This window comes from Saccopteryx leptura, chromosome 1 (genome assembly GCF_036850995.1).
Source record: "Saccopteryx leptura isolate mSacLep1 chromosome 1, mSacLep1_pri_phased_curated, whole genome shotgun sequence".
NCBI lineage: Eukaryota > Metazoa > Chordata > Mammalia > Chiroptera > Emballonuridae > Saccopteryx > Saccopteryx leptura.
In genome coordinates this window covers 243411619-243429438 of record NC_089503.1, presented here as the reverse complement: position 1 = coordinate 243429438, position 17820 = coordinate 243411619, and the positions used below count along the sequence as shown (strand labels likewise).

General features: G+C 53.5%; 1 protein-coding gene across 2 annotated transcripts; it reads left to right on the top strand.

Moving 5' to 3' along the window:
• Positions 1-5736: 5736 nt before the first annotated feature.
• C2CD4C (C2 calcium dependent domain containing 4C) lies at positions 5737-9424 on the top strand. 2 transcript variants are annotated; one of them, XM_066341566.1, is made up of 2 exons: positions 5737-5851; positions 6419-9424. In XM_066341566.1, the coding sequence occupies exon 2, from the start codon at positions 6458-6460 to the stop codon at positions 7718-7720; it is 1263 nt and encodes a 420-aa protein (XP_066197663.1). In that variant the 5' UTR covers positions 5737-5851; positions 6419-6457; the 3' UTR covers positions 7721-9424. The 2 variants fall into 2 exon arrangements, with proteins under 2 accessions (XP_066197663.1, XP_066197672.1); XM_066341575.1 differs by lacking the exon at positions 5737-5851 and adding an exon at positions 5982-6031.
• Positions 9425-17820: the final 8396 nt, after the last annotated feature.

Below are 17820 nucleotides of genomic sequence, written 5' to 3'. Positions count from 1 at the left end.
AGTTCATCTCCCTGAAAGGGAAAAGTTCTCAGGCCCCTGGCATGGAGCTGGAGTCCTGCCCTGGCTAGGCTCAGTGTTTTTACCTGAAAAATTGGTGCACAGTTTTTGAGGGAGAATTGAGGTGTTTTGGGTCCTCAGACCAGGACACATGCTGATGTTGAAGTGGTGAGCAGCCTTGGGACATTGGCCTGGGCTGGACATTTGGAATCTGTTTGTAATTAAACCTGGGAATGACCATGAGGGGTGTGATCCCACCGCACATTAATGGGTCCTCTTGGGTTGGGGGACTGCAGTCAGTTACCCCCGTGGAAAGCCAGGTGACACCAGATTTTGCCTCTTGGGGATGGAGAAGGTGGGGGGCCAAGGCCTGGAGATGGATAGAAGGGAGCTGCCTGTGGGTGTGCCCCTTTTGGGGGACCTGTGTCTGGGGGGGTGGTCTGCTCTCCCAGAATCCCCTAATATCTCTCAGGCACCTCTATTTTTAGAGACAAAGTGTACCCAAACTCCTCAGTTGAATGTAGCCAACTCCTCTATTAAATACACCCCAATTTCTCTTTGGAAACAGTTTATCTCCTAAATGCTACAAACCTCTGCCTTGACATATCCCATATAGCTGACAAAAGCTCCTTGTTTTTTCATGTTGCCTCTAACTTGCCCCTAAACATGGCCTTATCCCTCAGGGGTCTCAACTTCTTTCCTCCCTGTTTTCTTGAGATGCCTCTGTTGCCCTCAAAGCCCCTAGTTCTCCCTGATCCCTGGCTTCTTCCTCTAGCGCCCTTACTTCTATCCTCCAGAACTTCCTGCACATGGATTCTGAGACTCCTTCCCAGGGAGACCTTCACACTCAGGACCTTCCTCTAATTTCTCCCTCTGGGAGGCATCCCTCCCAAAGATGTCCCCAATGCTCCCCAAACCCCATCGAGGCTACATTTCTACCCAGGGTCCAGGTGTGTGGGGAGGGGTTGTGTTTTCCTTGTAGTCGGCAGACCTGGAGGACCTAGTAAGGGTGTGGGGAGTAAAAGCCACTCTGCTCTGCTCCTAAGTAAGTTTGGTACAATCAAAAGATAGAGTCAGGCCTGACCAGGTGGTGGCACAGTGGGTAGAGCATCGGACTGGGATGCGGAGGACCCAGGTTCAAAACCCCGAGGTTGCCAGCTTGAGTGCGGGCTCATCTGGTTTGAGCAAAAGCTCACCAGCTTGGACCCAAGGTCCCTGGCTCGAGCAAGGGGTTACTCTGTCTGCTGAAGGCCCACATATGAGAAAGCAATCAATGAACAACTAAGGTGTCGCAACGAAAAACTGATGATTGATGCCTCTCATCTCTCTTCATTCCTGTCTGTCCTGTCCCTATATATCCCTCTCACTGACTCTCTCTCTCTCTGTAAAAAAAAAAAAAAAAGATAGAGTCAGAAGGAGACTCTTACTTTAGAGACATGGAGACCAAGAGCCACCAATTCATCCATTCGTTCTTTTTCCATACATCCATCCACACCCTGCATCCTAAGATCCTTTTTAAAAAAAGATTTTATTTATTGATTTTAGAAAGAGAGAGAAAAAGGTGGGGTAGGGGGAGAGGAGTGGAAAGCATCAACTCATTGCTTCTTGTATATGCCTTGACTGGGCAAGCCCTGGGGCCTCGAACTAGCAACTTCAGCATTCCAGGCCCACACCCCATCCAGTGCACCATTACATGTCAGGCCTAAGATCCTTTAATTGCCAGAATTTAACTTCGCTTATTTGCCAGGAGTTAAGAGCGAAGGGTATGCAACAGTGACCAAGACAGACCTGTCTTCATGGAATTAACAAAGGACACTAATCAGCAAATCACCACAGAGCGTCTAATGAAAACTATGAAAAGCAGAGTCTTGGCCTGGCCTGTGGTGGCGCAGTGGACAAAGTGCTGACCTGGAATGCTGAGGTCGCCAGGTCAAAACCCCGGGCTTATCTGGTTAAGGCACATATGGTGCCTTAATACTTCCTGCTCTTCCCCCCGCTTCTCTCTCTAAAAAAAATATGAATAAAAATATATATATTAAATAAAAAGCAGAGTCTTGGAGCTCAGAGATCCCAGGAAATCCTGGAGACTTCTCTCTGTGGGAATGATACAGGGCTTTGCTCTGGAAGATGAGTAGGACAGAGTCTGGGCAGGGGTAGCATCATGTGCAAGGGACCTGAGATACGTGGAATGCAGCATATTCAGGGGCGGAAGGATGGCCAGTGGCTGGAGGTGAAATCAGGGGGCTGTGGAGTGGACACAACAGAAGTGAAGCTGGGTGCCAGGGAGAGAGCTGCTAAGGACCTTTTCAGCACTGAGGTGATAAGATTCCCAAGTGGGAAATACACTATTGGAGATAGGATAGGAATGGGGGCAGCTGAGAGAATGGACTGGGGGCTGGACCAATGAGTGTCAAGAAGTGTCAGGTTCCAGAGATTTCTAGGCCAGAGAAGGGTCTAAATGCACTTTATTCATTCACAGCCCAAGGTTCTCCAAGACCTGGTACCCAATCCTTCAAAATCTCACCTCTCTAAGCACAAAATAAGAACTGCACAAACTCAGTGTGCTGAAATTCTTTCTGCTTTAAAGATGGGGAAACAGAGGCTCAGAGGGGTGAGATGGCTTCCCAAGGCCACAACACTGAGAGGTGGCAGAGCTGGGGTTTGAATCTCATTACCTTCTCCATCCTGCTCTCGGGCCCAGGAAAGCCAAGTCTAGGGAGCCCCCATGGTGACAGGAGCTGGGAGCCTGGCTCCAGCTGGATTCCCACACTGTCTCCAGCCCATTCTACATGCAGTTATTCCGTCAGCAAATGCTCCCTGCCCTCTGGCGTTGCAGGGAATAGAGATACTGGTACAAATCCTGCAGCCTTGGACCAGTTGTTTCCCTTTCCTGAACTGGGCACTTTGCAGACAGGCATTATTACCCCATGCTTCAATTTCCTTATCTGGAAAATGAAGATGATGCACCCCCTCCCCATCCTCCTATCCCCATGCACTGTTGGGTCTGGGTCCCTCTTGAGAGCTTGCATACATGTCTTTCCTCCCCTCTCCCAAAGGAAATGACAGTTCAGAGCCCTGAGCTACATGTGCACAAGGTGGCTCCTGAGGCCTGGAGCTGGAATCTTAGGCTCTTTGTCTGTGAGCCACCTCCCTGTGTGTCCTCCAAGCCTGTCTGCTGGATGCCACAGGGGGCAGCTTATGACTCAGGCTTGAATCCTGGGACACACTACATAGCTGCTGTACCTTCTCTGAGACCTGCCACTTTCTCCTTCCCACATAGTGTGTCCCTGGGGGTGGGGGGGAGGGTGAGGACTGAGGCCACCCGGCATGAAGTGGCACGACTTAGGGCGGGTAAGGCTGGTGGAGAATGTCTGGGCGCCCTCCCCAGCTTCGGCCTGAAGCCTGCAGCTTTCTTATCTCTTGATTCCAGGGAGGCTACAGGGCAGGTTTTGATGGAGTCTTGGGGCAGGGCTGCCACACCTGTCAGCCACAGGGCTCTGCAGAGGAAGCAGAAGGTTTTGTTGACTTGGAGAGGTTCATGTTTGGAGCCAGAGCCAGTGGCCTGCCTGCCCCCGCCCCTTCCAGGGGGGCCTCTGTGGCAGCCACAAGGCATGTATTTGGGACCTACCCCCAGGCACTTTTCCCCTTTGGACGTCAGTTTTCCCAGCTCCCCAAAGTGATGGGTTGGGCAATAGGGATGAGGCTTCTAGCTGAGCCAGGCTGTGGTGGGGTCAAGGTTCTGAGGTTCACTTAGAGGCCTGGCAAGGCCTCCCCCTGTCTGAGTCTCCTTCCTCACCAGTAAAAGCTTTTGTGAAATGATGACCAACACTTATACTACACATTTTTAGGCCCTGTTCTAAGCGCTTTGTAAGCAGTAACTCTGATGCTGTGATGCCCACAGATCACCAAGGACAGAGGCAAAGAGGTTTGGATATTTGCCAGAAGTCACAAAGCAGGAAGTGTTGGTACCAGGATTTGAACACTAATTGAGTAGCTCCAGATTAGTGTCTAAGTTGCTTAGCACAGGAACCAGCACAGAATAAACTCACTGCCTCCTCTCCCAACCCAACTGGGCAAGGGTAAGTGGGGATTGAAGCCCCTAATTTCCAGGTCAGCCTGACACTACCACTCCTTGCAGACCCTAGGCAGTCACTTCCCCTTCTTGGGCCCCACTGTCCTTGTCCAGGCAGTGGAGGAAGGTGGCTGAAGCCCCTCAGGCACCCCCTACAGGAAGGAGCACTGTTCAGGATTCATCCTTCCTGTGGGCCATCCATTTGACTTGCAGGTTTTCATTAAAGACTCTAGCATCTTGGGGATACTGCAGGGCTAAGACCGCAACAACCCTTCTGACCACAGCTCCAGGCCCAGCAAAGGCAATGGAATCAACCAAATAATTGCTCTAGAGCATTCTTCATGGTAGCTGAAGTCAGGGTTCAGAGAACTCTGTCAGGCTGTGACACAGGGGCTGGCCCAGGCAGTGGTGAGGTGATGCATTCATTGGTACCTGTCTCCCCTGGCAGATGGGCCATCCCCATATTGTTCCAGCACAAATTGAGGCTCTGCGTTTGCTGGGTGAGCAAAGCTGAGACAGATCTCTTGGAGTCATGGCCCTCTCTTAGCCTTGCTTTCCCTATGTGGACAACAGGACTCTAAACCCCGTCTTACTATCGGTACAATGGATGTGTTAGAGGGGTGGGGCCTCCATCTGGCCATATTATCTTGCTGGTTCCTCACAAACTGACACTGGACTTAGGTCTGATCAGCCTGAGGTTCCAGAAGGGGAAACTGAAGCTGAGAGGGAGGTCAAAGAGTGAGAAAGCAGGGGGGTTGGGGCTAGCAGATCACAAGGCACATGGTGTGATCCCAGAGGGACCATGAGATCTTAGGAGCCGCCAGGATTGAGATTGCCTGGGTTTCTCCATCTATAGACGGCACAATGGTTGGTGCTTTCCCCTCTCTCCTCAAATCACATTTTCCTGTTATAATTTTTATTCACCTGTGTACTTCTCTGTCCGCACCGCTCCCCTGGGATACATCACTAAGTGGGCTACATCCCTTGGTCACAGCTGTATCCCCACAGTCCATCATCCAGTAGGTAGGTGCTCAATAAGCATTTGTCTGTGAAATGGAGGAGCAGCCTGCTCCCTGGCTTCTGGGGTGAACGCACTGAGCAATGCCCATTCACTAGGAGGAGCAGGGCTTAGATGCTGGGTCCTTTCTTCTAGAAGAAAACCCTCACCTTTCTTCCTGCAAATGGAGTGGAGGGAGAAGTGCTGGGGAAGGACGTTAGAGGTTGGCACCGAGAAAGCACTCAGTGGTAAATTCAGCTGCAGCTATTATTACTGCTATTGTTTTATTCGTCATTGTAAGTCAGGAAACCTGGTCACCAGAGAAATGGCCTGCAGCAAGTATGGGTCTGCGTCCCACTCCCAATGAATTGAGGCAGAGGCTTGTGGTTCCTGCTTCCCCCAGCCCCATTCGCCGGCTCCATCCAGCTCTAGGGTTGGTCATCAGCAACCGCGACCACCTGCTTCCGGCTCATCTACCCTCGGCAGCCCCCTGGGTCCCTTGAGGCTCCTGCTGAGACCGGCTCAGGGGTGGCGTGGGGGTGTGCCGCGAGGCCGGGGCGGGGGCGGGAGAGGCGGCGGTACTAGGGAGAATACGGCGGCGCCGCGGCCGGGCTGGGCGGTTTCCCGCCGCGGCCGGTGAATGAGTCCGACTGCGCCGCTGCCGCCGCCCTTGTGGAAGCTGTGGCTGCGTCCCCACCGCCCCCTGCCCCAGCCCTCGAGCCTTGGCGCCGGGACCCCCGCGAGTTCGTGGGACAGCCTCAGCCTCGGCCCACCCACGCGGGCAGGTGAGTGTAGGGGCTGCCGGACCTTCCGCGGGGGCTGCTGGACCCCACCCCCACCCGAGCTGAGTTCGCGGGGGTGGGGGCGGCGGAGGGGAGGGGCCGGCCGGCTGCGCGGCGGGGCTCTCGACTCCTCGCTTCTCCCTTCCCCACCCCGCTTGCCTAGAGCCCGGGGAGAAGCCACAGGTGGGTGGGAGCCTGAGGGGAGGGGGCCCGCAGCAGAGACGCCTGGGGGCCCACCCACACCTGGGGTGTTGTCCCTGTAGACAGAGCGTGAAGCCCTTTAAAAAGCGCTTTGAGATCCTCAAAGTGGAGGTGGGAGTGGGAGAGGGGCCGCTCTCCCCTGGGAGCTTGCCTAGAGCCAGAGCACCCCCCACCTCCCTCGGCTTTGCTTGGGTGCGTGGAAGTTCCGCACGACCCTGCAGAGGTGAGAGCGGGGCCAGGCCCACCCGCCCCGTCTGGGCCCTCCCGGCCCGGGCACTGGCCAGGGCCCCCGGACAGGCGCCAGGAGCCCCTCCTTCCGCTGCCCAGCGTACGCGGGCCTGCAGCTCCTGACCCCGCTTCTCTTCCCAGACCCGGCAGCCCCCTCCTGGCCTGCTGCCTGCCGCCCCCATGAAGAAAACCAACATGTGGTTCCTGGAGCGGCTGCGGGGGTCCGGGGAGAACGGGGCCGCTGGCGGCGACGCGGGGGACAAGGCCGCCAAGGGGCCCCTGTACAGCAACGTGCTCACGCCGGACAAGATCCCCGACTTCTTTATCCCCCCTAAGCTGCCGGCCGGCCCCGCGGAGCCCGAGGCGCAGGCCGAGCTGGGCCCCGCGGCGGAGCCGACTCTGGCCTCGGCTTCGCCCCGCCGAGCCCCCCGCAGCCCCCGGCTGCCCGCCAAGCTGGCGGCCGAGAGGAAGAGCCTGCTGAAGGCGGCCTCCCGGCACGTGATCCAGATCGAGAGCGCCGAGGACTGGCCGGCTGAGGGGGCCGCCACCAACTCGGACCCCCAGGCGCAGAGCGCCATGTCCCTGCCCTCCGTGCCCAAGGCGCAGACGTCCTACGGCTTCGCCACGCTGGCCGAGAGCCCCCACACCCGGCGCAAGGAGTCCCTGTTCCACAGCGAGCACGGGGCCCTGGCCCAGGTGGGCTCCCCGGGGGCGCGGCGCCGCAGGGGGGGCGTCAAGGCCAACGGGGGCGGGGGGGCGTCCAAGGAGGCTGGCGGCGCCCTCACGAGCCCCGGTCGCTACTTCAGCGGTGGGGAGAGTGACACGGGGTCCTCGGCGGAGTCCTCCCCGTTTGGGTCTCCTCTGCTCTCACGCTCCGTGTCGCTGCTCAAAGGCTTCGCCCAGGACAGCCAGGCCAAGGTGAGCCAGCTCAAGCACTCCGTAGGCCGCCATGGCTCCCTGTCCGCCGACGACAGCACGCCGGACACCAGCCCTGGGGCCCGGCGCCGCCGCCCGACTCGGAGGGCCGCCCCAGAGCCAGGCGCCGAGCCGGGCCCGGTGCCCCGCGCGGAGCACGCGGTGCGCATGGGCACGCGGGGCAGCGTGCGGCTGCTGGCCGAGTACGAGGCGGCTCAGGCTCGCCTGCGCGTGCGGCTGCTGGCCGCCGAGGGCCTCTACGACCACCTATGCGATGCCCGAAGCATCAACTGCTGCGTCGGCCTATGCCTGGTGCCCGGAAAGCTCCAGAAGCAGCGCAGCACCATAATTAAGAACAGCCGCCACCCCATCTTCAATGAGGACTTCTTTTTTGATGGCCTGGGGCCGGCCAGTGTCCGAAAACTGGCCCTCAGGATCAAGGTGGTCAACAAGGGTAGCAGCCTCAAGCGGGACACGCTGCTGGGGGAGAAGGAGCTGCCTCTGACCTCCCTGCTCCCCTTCTTGTAAAGGCCCCTTGCTGCCCACCCTCCATCCGTCCTGCAGGTGCCCAGGGGAACCCCCACCTCTTCTTCCCACTCAGATTCTGATGGGCAGGAGGCCAGTTAGCTGGGCCAGGGGCCAGGAGGGGGAGGTGGGTTTAAACTAAGGCTGGGCTGGGCCCTGACACTGCAGCTGTAGCCAGGGCTTTCCTGGGTTGCTGAATGGTGATTGAGATACTTTTTTTATGTATTAAATTCTCTGCAGGAGGAAGAGAGGGGGCTGCTAGGGAAGAGAAAGCTATTTGCCAGGGCTGAGCATCTCCCCACCCTGCCTCCCTGCTCCCGTGTTCCAAGTTCCATGCCCCTGGACGTGTTCTCAGACCCCTTTCAGAGTTCTGGAAAGGGGTTCTCAGGGGGCTCGGCACCTGTGCTAGGAAGTGGCCGAGGTGGATCACAGACCTAGAGGTCTCCAGTCCTGAGGCTGAGCTGAATCTTTTCCTGTGCTGCATGAATGTTATCCTCCTCCAGGCCCTCCAGATGCCCTCCCCCCCCCCAAAAGCAGTGTCAGGTCCAGGGTTCTGCCAACAGTGCCCCATGGAGGCAGCAGTGCTGTGGAGCTCTTGCCGCTGGAAGTCCCAGAAGATGAAAGTGGGAGTAAGGGCTCCTTTCTGTCCCTGGAGCAGACAATCCTCCCATGAGACGTTTTCCTCCAACACCTTCTCTGCTTTCTTTTTGGGCACAGGCCTGCCTGAGTGGTCCATTGCACTTGCTTGGGACCCCCAGCCCTGCTGGGGCATCTGGAGCCTCCCTCCTGTAGAAGGGCTGCTTAGAATACATGCAGAGAGCAGCCCCTGGCCCCCAGCCCCCAGCCCCCAGCCCCCATCCCTCCCAAGCTGCCATTCTGCCCCTTGGCAGCTGGACACCAGGGGTGGTGCTCAGTGACTGATGGTTGTGACTTTTACTCCACATGTGTAATAGTTTTGGTTAGCGTGAGTGGGACAGAGGGACAAAGGCTGGTTGTGGCTTTTTATGCTGCTAAGTGGCTGCATGGATTTGCTTGTTGTGTCAGCATGTGGGTCGTTGAATGATGTTTATGGAGGTTTTCCAAATCAATGAAACAAATGGTACAGTTTGAAGTAGGGCCAGTGAGGCCAGGCCAGCTCAGCCCCTTTACCTCTCCTGGGCTGCCCACTGGGCATGGATGTATAATACTAGGGCAGCCCATTGGGGTCCTGGGAGTGTCCCTCCCTGTTCAAACATTGTCCCTCCTGACTCTAGGTTTCCAAGCCCCACCAGGGGAGAGGTGAAAACATTTCCTCCAGGGCTGGGAAAGCACCAGTGCACCCTGCAGATTGAGATGGAAGGGCCCTTGGAGTTGGGGTCCCTTTCTGTGCCCCCTCTGGCCTCTGTCCTGTGCCTGCTCCTTTGTGCTCCCGTTCCTGCCTTCATAGGGCCCCCCTTCACTCTGGAACCTGGGGACCATCAGGGCCAGGCGTGTGAACTGAGGAGGTGACAGAAGGCCCTGCATGGAGTTATAGGCTCAGAGCTCACACTCTTCCCCATCTCTCTGACCCTGACCTCTCCCTTCCCTTACTTTCCCTCTAGAGCCCCCATTTTTATATTCCCCTGCACTCTCATATATTTGTGTTCAAAGTTGACTGTGGGTAAACCTTTAAGACACCCTCCCTAAGTGTGTCTGTTTATAAATGCTGTTTTTAGTGCAATAAAGGTGTTTCGGGAATGCGGGGGTGGATACCTGTCTTCTTTGCTGTTTAATAACGAGAGGAATTTTGTCTTGAATTCCAAGGAGGATAGTGGGAGCCTTCAAGATCACTGAAGTCCACAACCCCTTCAGGCCCTCTTCAGGGTGGAGACAGGAAGCAAAATTGCACAGGCCATGCCGTGGGTGCCCCCCAGGCCCTGTTATAACAACAGCTAACATTCACTGAGCAGATGTCTGTGGGCATTGCTCTTACCCTCTTGCTCCATCTACATGAATAGCCTTTGTAGCAGCCCCTGAAAAGTTTGTCCACATCCTCATTTCACCAGTTCAGTAACCTGCCCAAGGCAGCCTAGTTAAAAGAAGCCAGGACTCGTCTGACCTGTGGTGGCGCAGTGGATAAAGCGTCGACCTGGAAATGCTGAGGTCACCAGTTCGAAACCCTGGGCTTGCCTGGTCAAGGCACATATGGAAGTTGATGCTTCCAGCTCCTCCCCACCTTCACTCTCTGTCTCTCCTCTCTTTCTCCCTCTCTGTCTCTCTCTCCTCTCTAAAATTAAAAAAAAAGAAAAGAAAAAGAAGCCAGGACTCAAACCTGTGCCCTCACTGCAGCCACTGAGGAGAGAATTTGCAGGATCTACTCCTTCTGGGCTCTGTACCCTGGGGACAAAGACTAGACATGTGGTGCCATCACTAATGGGGACCCTCTTGGATCCTATCAGCTGCCAAAATAGGAGTGCTCTCACTAACCTAACCCTCGTTCTCCTCTGGTCTGCCCCAGCCCCTGCGGTCAGACAGAAATCAGACAGCAAATGTTCCAGCTGGAGGCAAGCACTCACCCTTCTGTTCCCTCACACACCCCAGAGCAGGCTATGTCTCCCGGCAGGGACCCCAGTTCAGGGCCTTGTTTCCTGCTCTGGACCCAGGCTGCTGCTTATCTCCTTATTCCCACTGGGACTCAGACTCTCAGGGCTGTCATGAAGCCACCAGGAACCTTTGTGTGGGGTTGGGGTCCTGGACAGCCCTCCACTCACTGACAGCTGCCAGATGAGCTGTGCTAACGAGGCCTGGTCCGGGCCCAGGATGTGTTGCCAGGGCAACCGGGTGCCTTCTCTCCTCTTCCCATCAGCCTCTCATCATTGGGCAGCTTGTGTGTGTGTGTGTGTGTGTGTGTGTGTGTGTGTGTGGACTATGTGTGCATGCACACAACCATGTGCTTCTGCACATGTATAATGATGTGTGCCTTATGCATACGTGTGTGCATGTTAATGTAGTGTGTGCATGTTAGTGTAGTTAGTACCTATGAGAGTACAGTTGTGTTTGTGCACAACTGTCATAGTGGGGGCATAACCATGTGAATGCATGTATGCATACAGTATAGCCATGTGTGTGTCAGTCGGCAAGTGTGTGTATGTGTGCTTGCATGTCTAAATGGGCTATGAACCTGTTTCTCTGTGTGTACTCTTGTACATGCATGTAATCATGTGAGTGTGTGCATGAGTGTTGCAGTGTAACTACACATGTGTGTCACCATGTGTCTATGCTTGTGTATGTGTGTGCACTCTGGCTTCCCTGTGCCTCAGAATGCCCAAAAGGACATAATGGGACAGTGGCTCAAGAAAGCCCCCTCCCTCCTCTCTCCATGCTGGTTCCTCACTGAGAATACTCTCACCTATGTGCTCTCACTCTGCCTTTGGGTCTTGACCCACTGCCTCTTTCTCAGGGCGGCCCCAACCCTGACTATATTAGACTCCCTTTTGTATTCCTGTTAGTGTAATACATTGCCTGTACTATCGATCTGATGAGGATGATCTGTTGTTTGCACCTGCAGCGTCCCAGTGCTCGGCCCACAGTGCAAACAAAGGCAGCATGGGCGCTCTCCTTCCAGCCCAGCTACCATTCTGTCTTCCTGCTTTCAGAAGGGCTGTGGGCATCCAGGGCCACCACTAGTAAGTAGTCGGCTCCTCATTTGGAGCAAATCACAAAATGGTACCCCTTTTTCAGAGTGGAGCCTGCCGCGACCAGGGCAGGGAAGTGAAGATCAAGTGGGGGTGATGATGGAGGATTAAGGAAAACACAGAGACATAAAGTTTGGGCCAGGTGGAACATTGTGCTCTGATGGAGACACAATGGCTCCAAGCCTGTTTTCAGGCTGGCGATTTCTTGGGGCTTCGAACCTGGGTCCTTCTTATCCTCGTCTGACACTCTATCCATTGTATCACCGCTGGCCCTGCTTTTGGCATCAATGCCACGAACAGCCTTGAAGTTGTTTTAGTGACCTTGCCCCGCCAGGTCACTCGAGGCCGAGCAGGGCCCTTCCTCTGCTCTCAGCTGCATGCAGGCCGGACACATTCAGATACAGTGGCTCTCTACAGGAGCCGGCACAGTGAACAGCAGAGGCAAGAGACAAGGAGTTAGATGCCTGGAGACTTTGTGGGCACCTGGACCCAGCTGTGGCTGACGTCCATAACTGCACACCATTTCAGTTCTGAGTCAAAAAAGCTCTTTCTTAGCTTAAGCCAGTTTGACTTTCTTTTTTCCATTTGAAGCCAAGGAACACTGATAGAGTGAGTTCCAGTAGAAAGGAGGAAAAGCACCAAGCTAGGTGTGCTCCCATCTGGCAGGAAGGAAGGCATCCTAGAGAGCTGAGGAAGGTAGCCCTGGGGTTAGGGAGTGAGCATTCATCAAGAGGGCTTTGCAGAAGGAGCAGAACCTGAAGTAGAAAAGAATTATTGGGGTAGCAGGCATATTCCAGGAGTAGAGGGAAGGAGCTCAGGAATCCAGCCCACTGAGCCCTCCATTCTACCCCACCTCAGCCTCAGCTGCACTGGCCGCCCCAGTCTGTCCATTCCCTTCTCCGGTTGCCTTGCTTGGAAACCCTCCATGACTCATCACGGCCCACACCCCAAGCGTGCTCCATACTGAAGCCCACGCACCCTTTCTGGAGCCTTTGCTTGTGCAGTGCCTGCCTTCCTGGCACATCTGGAGGCCTGCAAATATGAAGGCTGACATGCCTGGAAGTGTTCCATGGTGGAATTCCAGCCTGAGACTTCACTCCACGATGCAGTGTGGCCTTGGGTGAGTGACGTGGCTTGTGTGGGTCTCAGACTCCCCAGGAGCAATGCTTCAGCCCTGGTGATGAGGCCCAAGCTGATGTGTGGAAAGAGCTTATGTACAGGCATGTTCCACAGAAGCAGGCATAATATAGCAATGATAATATAATCACATTAGGATGATAATTATAGACTACGATCAAACCCACTGAGGACTGGGGCTTCCTTGGACTCCATCTGCTGGTGGCCTCTCCCCACTGCACCTGCCCCTCTGTCCAGCTGCCTGCACCCCCTTCCCCCAGTGTGGGATTCAATTAAGCTTTTGTTTTCTTCTCAGCTCTTCTGAGAGTGGGAAGGAGGGGCTGCCTGCAGCCGGGTCTGCTGACAGGAGGAGAAAAATGACTTCAATAAAAAGGAACTGCTACGGAGGAAGACCTGTGTGTGCATACCCTTCTTCCCCACAAGGAGTAAAGCCATGCCCACCTCTACCCCCTTACCCCACGGGGGCCAGGAGCATGGGGCAGGTGTCCAGTGTGTTGATCTGGAGAAAGAAGACACCTACTAAGTAGAGCTCCTGGTGGCTAACAGGGCTCAAATTTAAAGAACAGAACCTAGCAGCTGCTTCTAAACTGGGGCCTCTCACACAGACTGCACCTCTGGGAGAAGCCTGCACTGCCCTACCTCCCTGTCTCCCTGCTGGATGAGCCAGCTCTTATACACGAGTTCCTGGAATTGTATTTCAACCAATAGGATTGAGTTTTCCCCTATCCAATTGAAGCTGTGCAGCGATACCTCCAGTAGCATCTTTACTGACCAGTCAGAGGGGCTCCATTCCAACCAGTTCAGATAGTGCTTTTAGGACCAATCAAACTGTGAGGTTTGAAGTCCTTATTTGCATGAAGACGGACCAATCTGGAACCAGAGGTGGGGACTTCTGTCTATATAAGTCAGCTCCCCTATGGCTAAATGGGAGCACACTTTCCGTTTCCAATAAGTAATGTGGTTTCTTGGCTGGAGCTGAAACACCAGAGATGTCTTGGTGGAGCAGGGCTGTCTAGCTGGACAGCGACCATGCCAGATGGCCACCTTAGTCTGGTGCTGTCCCACTATTGAGATGTTTGTTTACACTGAATAAAGTTTCCTTCACCACACCCCAAATTGGGGATTCCTGTTGGTGTTGAATTGGCTCCAACGACCAAGGATTGACACCAGTTGCAAAAGCATGAGTCCTGGCTCCATGCTCACAGCTGGCTGCTAGGCCCCGTGGGCCTCAGTTTATCCTCCCCCTGATTAATGGAGATGTTACATGCACTTTCTTCCAGGGTTATATAATGTATGCATCCACACTGCATGGCCCATACTGGTGAGAGGATGATCCACTGGAATTGCACCAGAACTCTGCAGACCCCATTCTCACAGGGGAAAACTGAGGCACATGGAGTCAAAATGACATGCCCAAAGCCACCCAGCTGGAAGGTGACAGGGTGGTGATTTGAATCAGGGCCAGTGCAGACCCCAAGCCCTCAAGCTTACTCACACTGCCTTCCCACATCTCTGCAGGCTCCTCCTCCCCTGGAGGCCCTGCCCCCTACACCTTGCCCAGGCGACACAGCCTGGGTTTGAATTCTGACAGGTTACTCTCTTCTGAAAGTTTCCCTCCAATACCTTGTAGCCTACTCTCCACCAAGGGGGGGGGTAAGGGCAGACTTGGCACTTGCATGGCACCTAAACCTGGCACTGAGAGAGTGGTAGGCCCAATGGAAGGCTGCAGGGTGAGCCCTCCCTGACTGGTGGGTGAATTTAGCCTTGCCCAGAGACTGAGGATGTACAATCTCTGGGATGTGCTGGGACTGGATGTGAGAGATGAGGGCTGGAGGATGAGGTGTGGGGTCGAGGGCTGGGTCATCCTTCATCAACTCCTCTTTCTCAGCCCCACTCAATCCCACCCTCCAGCAAACCCAGAAGGCTTTGCCTACCAAACACATCCTGAAATGTTTTTGCAAAAAACAAGCTTTTACTCCCAACAACCTGGATGGACCTCAGCACTGGTGTTAAGTGAGGAAGCTGGGCACAAAGAACACATTGTGAAATTCCATTTATAAGAAGTTCCATTTATAAGAAGCCCTGGCTGGATAGCTCAGTTGGTTGGATTGTCATTCTGAAGCACAGAGGTTGACAGTTCAATTCCCAGTCAGGGCACATACAGGAACAGCCTGATAGCTTGATGTTCCTGTCTCTCTTTCTTCCTGCCTCTCTCACAAAGAGAAAGAGAGAGAGAGAAGTTCAAGAACAGGGAACATGAATCTACGATGATGGAAGTTGGATGGCTACTTGGGGAGTAGTGACCAGAAGGGGGATGCAGATGGCCTCTGGAGAGCTGTCACTGTTGACATTTTCATCTGAGTGGTGGTTCCTGTGGTGAGTTTATTTATAAATGTTCTCTGAGTTCATAAGGGTCTAGTCCTAGAAAAAAATATATATATATATATATTTGTATTTTTAATATATATATATATATTTGTATTTTTCTTAAGTGAGAAGCGGGGTGGGGGGGTGCTGGAGGCGGAGGCAGTTAGATAGACTCCTGCATGCGCCCAACTGGGATCCACCTGGCATGCCCACCAGGGGGCGATGCTCGACCCCTCTGGGACATTGTTCCGCTGTAATCAGAGCCATTCTAGCGCCTTAGGAGGAGGCCATGGAACCTTCTTCAGTGCCCTAGCCAACTTTGCTCCAATGGAGCCTTGGCTGCAGGAAGGGAAGAGAGAAACAGAGAGAAAAGAGAGGGGGAAGGGTGGAGAAGCAGATGGGTTCTTCTCCTGTGTGCCCTGGCCAGGAATCAAACCCGGGACTTCCACACTCAGGGCCAGGGCCGACGCTCTACTGCTGAGCCAACTAGCCAAGGCCCCCAGAATATATTTTTAAAAGTTCTTAAAACTCAGTAACAATAACAAGAAAATGGCCCAATTAAGAAAAATGGGAGAAACGCCCGAATAAACACTTTTACAAAGAGTAATGACCAACAAGCCCATGAAAAGATGTTCAATGTCATTAGTCAAGAAAATGCAAGTGATAAGGAGACACCACTTCACACCCACAAGATGGCTGTGATCAAAATAACAAAATAGGCCCTGGCCGGTTGGCTCAGCGGTAGAGCATCGGCCTGGTGTGCGGGGGACCAGGGTTCGATTCCTGGCCAGGGCACATAGGAGAAGCACCCATTTGCTTCTCCACCCCCCCTCCTTCCTCTCTGTCTCTCTCTTCCCCTCCCGCAGCCAAGGCTCCATTGGAGCAAAGATGGCCCGGGCGCTGGGGATGGCTCCTTGGCCTCTGCCCCAGGCACTAGAGTGGCTCTGGTCGTGGCAGAGCGACGCCCCAGAGGGGCAGAGCATTGCCCCCGGGTGGCATGCCAGGTGGATCCCAGTTGGGCACATGCGGGAGTCTGTCTGACTGTCTCTCCCCGTTTCCAGCTTCAGAAAAATACAAAAACAAAAACAAAAAAAACAAAATATAACAAGTGTTGGTGAAGATATGAGTAATTGGAAGCTTACATATTGCTGGTGGAAATGTAAAATGGTACAGCTGGTGTGGAAAACAGACAGGCAGTTCTTCAAAAATTTCCACGTGGAATTACTACATGATCCAGCAATACCTCTCCTTGGTATACTCAAAAGAGTTAAAAACTTTTCATCAAACAAAAACTTATACATTAATGTCTATAATAGCATTATTCACAATGCCTCAAAAGTAGAAATAGCCCAAATGTCCATCAATGGATGAATGGATCAACAGTACATTCATACAATGGAATATTACTTGGTGATGAAAAAGAGTGAAGCATTGACACTTGCTACAACATGGATGAACCTTAAAACATATACTCAGTGAGAGAAGCCAGACACAAAAGGCCACAGAGTATGTGATTCTATTTATGTGAAATGCACAGGCAAATCCACAGAGAGAGGAAGTGGGTTAGTGGGTGTCAGAGGTGGGGAGGGGGAAGGGGAGTGATTGCTGATGAAGACGGGTTAACTTTTATTTTGAGTGAGAGTGAGAATGAGAGTGAGAGTGAGAGAGAGAGAGAAAGAGAGAGAAAGAGGAGAGAGATGAGAAGCATCAACTCATAGTTCCTTTGCTTTAGTTGTTCATTGATTACTTCTCACCCATGCCTTGATGGCAGGGTGCTCAAGCTGAGACAGTGACCCTTTGCTTAAGCCGGAGACCTTGGGCTCAAGCCAGTAACCTTGGGATCACCTCAATGATCCTGCACTTAAGCCAGTGACCCCGTGATGAAGCTGGCGACCTTGGGGTTTTGAACCCAGGACCTCAGAATTCTGGGTAGAAGTTCTATCCACTGTACCACCACCAGTCAGGCAATGGGGCTGTTTTTTGAGATGATGAGAATGTCCTGGAATTAGATAGTAGGGCTGTTGCACATTATGAATGTATTAAATGATGCTGAATCCCTCACTAAAATATTTACTTTAATTATTTATTTATTTAAGTGAGAGGAGGGGAGACAGTGAGACAGATTCTCGCATGCACCCTGACCGGGATCCACCGGCAACCCCTGTCTTGGGCCCATACAGTAATCAACAAAGCTATTTTTAGCCCTTGAAGCTGACCATCCAACCAACTGAGCTATCCTCAGTGCCCAGGTGACGCTTGAAACAACCGAGTCACTGGCTGTGGGAGGGGAACAGGTAGAAAAGGGGGAGAAGGAGGGGAAGAGAAGCAGATGGTAGCTTCTCACGTGTGCCCTGACTGGGGAAGCAAACTTGGGATGTCCATATGCAGGGCGACACTTGATCCACTGAGCAAGCTGGCCAAGGTCTAAAATGTTTACTTTCATGTGACCTCAATTTTTTTTTTTTTTTAGCAAGAGAGACAGAGACATGGGAAGAGAGAGAGATAGAGAGATGTACAGATAGGAAGAAAGAGAGATGAGAAGCATCAATTCTTTGTTGCTGCACCTTAGTTGTTCATTGATTGCTTTCTCATATGTGCCTTGACTTTGGGGACTCCAGCCAGCCAGTGACCCCTTGCTCAGGCCAGCCACCTTGGGCTTACAAGCCAGTAGCCATGGGGTCATGTCTATGAGCCCATGCTCAAGCCAGCAACCCTGAGCTCAAGCTGAATGAGCCCACTCTCAAGCCAGCCACATTGGGGTTTCAAACCTGGATCTTCTGAGTCCCAGGCTGGTGCTCTATCTATTGTGCCATCAGCTGGTCAGGCGATGTGACCTCAATTTTTTAAAAAGTTCACTGTGCTTGATACACTTATGATTTGTACACTTTACTATAAACTATATTTCAATAAAAAGAATATTAAAAATTTTCCAGCCTGACCTGTGGT

What these genes read in the sequence shown, in the direction of transcription:
- C2CD4C (XM_066341566.1), top strand. Translation starts at nt 6,458, where the DNA reads ATGAAGAAAACCAACATGTGGTTCCTGGAGCGGCTGCGGGGGTCCGGG.